Consider the following 6,892-nt stretch of genomic DNA (forward strand, 5'->3'; position numbering starts at 1 on the left):
TATGATATGTTATATTTCCCTGCGCAATACACTATAACACAATATTCACTTTAGTGCCATTGAGTACCATTCTAGATTTCTTTTAGCCAGTTATATGAAATTACATTGTATATTCAATTAAAATGTATTAGTGTGTGAATTTAAAGCAGTAAGAAACATACTGCATAAATCTGTACATTACATGAACAATTATGTTTATTAATACATGTGTATATAATAAATTTCTTCCTCCAGACATATTAGTGAAGGCATTAATCAATTTTGCAGTAACAGTTACAATATTTATTTAATGTGACACAGTCTTATTTGGTTCTTCTGTCTGTGCCCATTTCTTATTCAGGCCTATGGCTCAGGTTGTGATGTAGTGATCTTGGCCAGTGACTTTGAGTGCGTGCAGATCATCCCGGGAGCTCAGAATGGGAACATACAGGTGGGCTGTGTGGAGTGCTCCCTCCAGCTTGGAAGGGTAAGTGTTGACTGCACACTCAGACACACGTACACGTACAGTTTTCGTTTTTCCCGTGTAGCCAGAAGCCATTATCAATTATGCTGAGCAAAAATAAGTACATTTAGCCCTGTATCTTGTACCGGCCATGCTCTCCTCCTCCCGTACCACTCCCCCACTCCCCCCTTCCCGTGGGAAGGGCTGAGCAGAAGCACTGATGGAGTGCGTAATGTTGTGATGATAAACACAGCTCTTTATTTTTAGATTGCTGCATCCTACGGAAACACAGTCTGCATCTTTGAGCCTCTTTCTACCAACCCAAACAAACGACACAAGGTGAGCATAGTGGTGTTTCTTTTAGACATAACATACATGGTTTACCATAAATCAATATCCAGTTAACCTAATGACACTTGTGTGCCATTAACATGCATGGTGTGTGTGCTCTTTCTATCACTAACAGCAGCTTAACTATCAGTGGCAAAAGACAGGACAGTTCTTCCTCGAGGCCATCACCTACAACCTGGCCTGGGACCCCCAAGGTACGCCAAGGCTTTCTGTGTTTGTCTGACTCAATGTGTCCACACTATGCACAGCTCCTATTACAGCCCCCTGTGGTTAGTCTGGACTGACATTTGCATGATGTAAGAATGACAGTGGGCATGTGGTTTTGGGCACTGAAGTAGCCAACGTGGGATGAGAGGTGCGTAACATTTTGTGTCCACAGGGAACCGTATCCTAGCAGCAACTGAGCGGCTCCAACTGTGGGCTCCTCCACTGAAAGATGCCCTGATAGAGGAGGAGGATGGACAGTTAAATGAGGACAGGCCCCACCCTGTGTTCAATGACTGGAACTGTGTCTGGCAGTGCAAGTACGTTTTTTACTGTCGAAGCATAGATGTATACACAAAAATGTAGAGCCATATTACTGATATTCGGACAATCTTAATTAATTAATTATGTAAAAACCCTGATAGCTAGCAAACAGTTATTTGATAAGTGAGCAGACCTGTGTGTCTTAATTTTCTTCATTCTCTCCTCTGTACACTGTTGTTCTGTTGTCTTGTTTATGTCAGTAAGTCAGTAAAAACAGTCTTGAGCCCAGTTTGTTGCAGGTAATTTTAACTGAAAACACATTGCTCATCTCTAAAAATGCAAGTACCTGTGAGTTTTGTGAAGATTGCAATATCTCTCATTTGCACGGTTCCTTCTGTCAATTAAAAGTAAAACAGGCGAAAATATGTTTTTATATCTCAGATGTTTTAGTCTTTTTTCTACCATGCTGATTAAGTCCAGCACACAAAATATTACGTTTTATTGTTCTTAAAGGTTGTGGAATTATATATACTTTAACTAATTAAAACATATAGGCTTTCACTGAATATATCCAAACACCATCTGCACACAGCCCCACATAAAAGCTTTGTATCTTTAAGCCACTGTTTAAGTCTGTGGGCTGTGCTTTAAGCTGTGCAAACATAGATATAAACATATAAAGTTTATATTTGTTTACTATGTTAGTAATTGTCATCTGATGACACATATGCATGCCCAGTAAGTCAATAAAAAGGGAAGTGCAAGCTTTGAAATGAAACCACACAAAGCTTTTTGAGCACTGACAGGAGTGTTTTCCTTGGAGAAGTGAATATAGCTGATCACCATTGTTTATTCCTGTGTTTCTCTCAGGACTGCTGCATCTGTTCACATTGCCAAGTGGTCTACTGATGGGGAGTACTTTGCAACAGTTGGGAAGGTATATTATTCATGTATACATGTTGCAAAACAACGCATTGTTGAAAGGTTTGTCTTATTGTGTGGTAATGTTTTTGGATAATGTATGTTCATCTATGTGTTTCAATATGCAGGATGACTGTTTACTTAAAGTGTGGTATCCCACCACGGGCTGGCGTTCTGCAGTGGTGGCTCAAGACCACTCGGATAAAAAACCTCCCCCTGTTCACTTCTCCTTTGTTTACCTGGCACATCCCCGCATGGTCACCGGCATGTCCTGGAGGAAGACCAGCAAGTACATGCCCAAGTAAGAAAGCACACACACAATCACATGGTCAGGGTGGCCACTGACATGTTTAGTTTTAGTCCATTTGTACTTCTTTTGGTCAATTCCTTTTTGAATCGATCTCTGGGGGTTTAATTCTTTAAAATGCTAACATTGACAACATTGTCTTTAATACATTTATTTTGTTAGTACATTTGAAAGGTTCAAAGTTGCAACATGGAGTATTTATTAAAAAAGACATTCATCCCAGCATTGAAATACCTAGTATGCTGATTTAAATGAATGTTCTAAATGAAAAAGTTTTATGGATAGTCAAGTCGTTGAATCAGTCGTTGAATCAGTGAGAGGTAGTCTTTGTTTGGCTGTTACACTGGGTGAATTGATTTAATCAAAAATAATATAGTATCATTTCACATTTCACTAAGCTGTCATTCGAAAAATACTCATTATTACTGATGGATTCTTCTGTTGTTTCCTAGGGGTTCAGTGTGCAATGTGCTGCTGACATCCTGTGAGGATGGCGTGTGTAGGCTGTGGTCTGAGACGCTGCTACCAGAAGACAGCATGCTTGGCGGGCAGATCTCTGAGAACACGCACTCCTTCAGCTCCAGCCTGCCAAGCCTGGCAGGCAACAAGGACAAAATCCAGCATGCTTTGGAGGTACACAGTCATAACTGTTCAGAAATAGTTTATAAAATAAAAAATAAGATTTGTGATTCTTGACTTGTTCTCTTTGTTGTATACCTGTTCTTTGCTTGATCAGTCGATCCACCACCTTAAGCACCTGCGGCGCGGCCGGCGACGGTCCTCTGTTCTGGTGGCTCACAGTGAGGTGCTGCCCTCTCAGCTCGGCACGCAGGACGCACACAGCCACCGCCACATCGCTCATCACGCCAATGCCCTGTGTCACTTCCATATCTCAGCCAGTATTAACCCAAACACAGGTGAGAGTCTTTGTTGGAAGTGGCTCTGCAGCATTTTTATATTTATTTGCCACAGATCTATACTTACTTGCACCATTGACCCCACGAGGGTGTTCTATAGTGTTCTGTTATTTAATGACTTCATCTGTAAAAGTGGCATAGTAAAACATCTAAAAAAAAACGTCATTAGTTAATTGCAGAGATCCTGCATGTTGATCATTTTAAGATTAATTTGACTCTAGCTTACCTTATATTTCAGTGTGTGTTTTTTCAGTTCCAAAACATAACAGAATTCTTCCTTTTAACTCCTTACATCCCTATCTGTCTCACTTTTCCTACCTACCTCTTTCTCTTTCAGACATCCCAGCAGTGCTGGCGGAATCTGCAGTGTTTAACCCAGACGATGGTAGTGGTGGTGGAGGCTTTGTCGTTCACTGGCTCAACAACAAGGACCTCAGCTTCACCGCCTCCATGGACCTCTTTATGCTGCAGCTCCGTAAGTTATCTGAACAGCAGCTGGACCAGACTACTGATGACCCCCTGGACTCCGAAGGATCCCCCATGAAGTTTGACTTTGGTAAGACCCTTAAACACATATGTACCACATAATTAATATATGAAACATCATGTTGTCAAAGCATATTGTTTTCTGTCTTTATAGACCTGGACGAGATGTCTGACAAAGCGTCCTCAGAGCAGGGGGAGGAGGGGGAGACAGGGGAGCAGGGGAGCACCAAGGCGTCCTCTCCCGGATCCAGCTCCAGCATGCCTTTGCCCTCCATGCTGCTGGAGAGGAAGATGGAGACTCTGATCACAGAGTGGAACAAGAGCCCAGACATGTTGTTCACCATCCACCCTACTGATGGATCTTTCCTGGTTTGGCATGTGAAGTACTTGGATGAATTCAACCAGGGCATCTTCAGGCAGGTTCAGGTGAGCAGAGAATCAGGCATGATGCAACGCAAGCTCAGTGTTAGTGAAACTCACACCTGCTTGAAATGTTCACCTGCGAGTGTGAAACCAGAATAATATACTCTTATTCTTAAATTCAATAGTGGATCAGTTGCTCTTTTATTCATACACACACTGTAGCAGCGAGGATCTGTAGTTTAACATTGTCTCAAATGTAAGGTGACTCAGCACTCCCCCGCCTTATGTAACACTGCCCGCCTCTCTGCATGGAGGCTTTCAAAGCTTTTGCATGATTCATAAAACAAATCTTTCCTTATTAATATATATATATATATTTTATTAATGATATACAATAATCAAATCAAATAAAAATGAGAAGCTACTTCCTGAATGCTGTGTATATGTTGTGCTTTCTGCTAAAGAGAGACAATAGAGATGCCAGAACTTGTCAAGCTAAATATTTCAATTCAGAGTTGCTTTTTCACATTCTAATTTTCCTTAAGATATGCAGTGGGATGTTTGCACTGTAGAGCCTACCTGTCCTTAATAAGAGCAGCACTGCAACATAAGCATGCTGAGGGTGATAAAATACAGTAACGAGCAGTAAAGATAGGATTGGAATTTGATCCGCTTTATTATAGCTACTACAAATACATTCACACTTACATTTTGAGATCACTACTGCAATGATAAAGTACTAGTATGCATGCACATAACTATCCGTCTTTATGCTCTTTATAAGAGAACATATAAGTTGGCAACATATATTATGAGCTCTATAATGCTGTGTACACATAGTAAGCCCATATATACTGTAGAAAGTGGTAGAGTGTGTGTTCGATTCAACAACATTTAAATGTTTTTTCTAATTTGGTATGAATTGCTAGTTGCTAAAGGAGTGTCCCTCCATCTCTCCTATCAGGTATCCTTTTCCTCCCGTATTCCAGTGGCATTTCCTACAGGTGATGCCAACTCACTGAGTAAAAACATCCTGATGTACGCCTGCACTATGAATGAGGGGGAGAGTTCCAGTGAGCCGGGGAGGATGGTTCAACCTGTCCCCCACTCTGCTTCTTTATCGGGCGCCCTGGGATCATCCACCCTGGCCTCCAATCCCAACCCCTGCCCTGGTATCAGTCCTGCGGTCATGATGGTCTCGAAGCATGTGGATGGATCTCTCAATCAGGTAAAAGATTATTAGAAATAAATGGTGCATCCCAAGCTCTTATTTTGTTGTTGCCAATGTACTGTATGCATGTTTTCATAAATGAAAGGTGTTCCCTAAAACCTTATGTATTCCTTTACTCCTTTAACTCTAAACCAAAGTATTGTACTTGCATGTTTGTGTGTGTTCTCTGATGTTTGTGGTTCCCTTTATCCGCAGTGGGCAGTGACATTTGCTGAGCGCTCTGCCTTCTCCAACGTACTGACCGTATCACACAAGTTCCGGTACTGCGGGCACCGCTTCCATCTGAACGACCAAGCCTGCCACACAGTGCTGCCCCTGCTGCTGACCTCCTCTCACCACAACGCCCTGCTCACCCCCCCCTCAGCCCCTGGCAGCCTGGAGGAGGAGCAGCCTCCCACCTTTCCAACACCAAAGGGACTTTCCAGGTATAGCACAATTTGGAAGGCATTGAAAGAGGATGTGAGATAAGAAGAAGAAATATTATACACATGGTTGGAATACCATTAATGCTGCTTAATGCAACATATTGTCAAATCCTTTTTAGGAATAATGAGTTCTAATTATGCTTTACTTTTCCATTAGCAGGAAGCAGCTTCGTAATGCAGCTACACGGACCTTCCATGATCCCAACGCCATCTACAGTGAGCTTATCCTGTGGAGGGTGGACCACATTGGACCCCTGTCCTGCACTGGAGGGGTCTCTGAACTGGCCCGTATCAACTCTCTGCACACCTCTGCGTTTAGCAATGTAGCTTGGCTACCGACACTTGTGCCCAGCTCTGTACTTGGTAAATACAAAATGCATACTCTGTAAACAGGGATGTACATGTTACCCCAAGCGATTCTTATTAACTTAACAAGAACGTCACTGCAAAAGGGGAAGTTTACCCAATGTTGAATCATCTGATCTTTTGTTTTTGTTATTTAGTTCCCTGTTTGTCATGACAAAACTGTGTCAAATGCATCTACAGTATATAACATTACATTTAGCTTATGCTTTTATCCAAAGTGACTTACAATAAGTGCGTTCGACCAACAAAATACAAACTTGAAGAAAACAGAATCATATACAGTGGGGCAAAAAAGTATTTAGTCAGCCACCAATTGTGCAAGTTCTCCCACTTAAAAAGATGAGGCCTATAATTTCATCCTAGGTATACAGTACCTCAACTATGAGAGACAAAATTAGAAATAAAAAATAAATAATTTTTTTTTAAAAATCCAGGAAATCACATTGTAGGATTTTTAATGAATTACTTGGTCAATTCCTCAATAAAATAAGTATTTGGTCACCTACAAACAAACAAGATTTCTGGCTCTCACAGACCTGTAACTTCTTCTTTAAGAGCCTCCTCTGTCCTCCACTTGTTAACTGTATTAATGGCACTGTTTGAACTCGTTATCAG

At 41.5% G+C, this 6,892-nt stretch overlaps 1 protein-coding gene across 1 annotated transcript; it reads left to right on the forward strand.

Annotated features, from left to right (window-relative positions):
- The first annotated feature begins 340 nt into the window (after window positions 1–340).
- LOC104961632 (dmX-like protein 2) lies at window positions 341–6,315 on the forward strand. The gene is given in 14 exon segments (XM_010789961.1): window positions 341–466; window positions 710–781; window positions 909–966; window positions 969–987; window positions 1,173–1,317; window positions 2,132–2,198; window positions 2,311–2,483; window positions 2,942–3,122; window positions 3,226–3,406; window positions 3,744–3,962; window positions 4,047–4,318; window positions 5,220–5,483; window positions 5,682–5,911; window positions 6,069–6,315. Coding segments are annotated over 14 exon segments (2,163 nt in total). The 5' UTR covers window positions 341–416; the 3' UTR covers window positions 6,301–6,315.
- The last annotated feature ends 577 nt before the right edge of the window (window positions 6,316–6,892 follow it).

This window comes from Notothenia coriiceps, unplaced genomic scaffold (genome assembly GCF_000735185.1).
Source record: "Notothenia coriiceps isolate Sejong01 unplaced genomic scaffold, NC01 NC01_scaffold00033526, whole genome shotgun sequence".
NCBI lineage: Eukaryota > Metazoa > Chordata > Actinopteri > Perciformes > Nototheniidae > Notothenia > Notothenia coriiceps.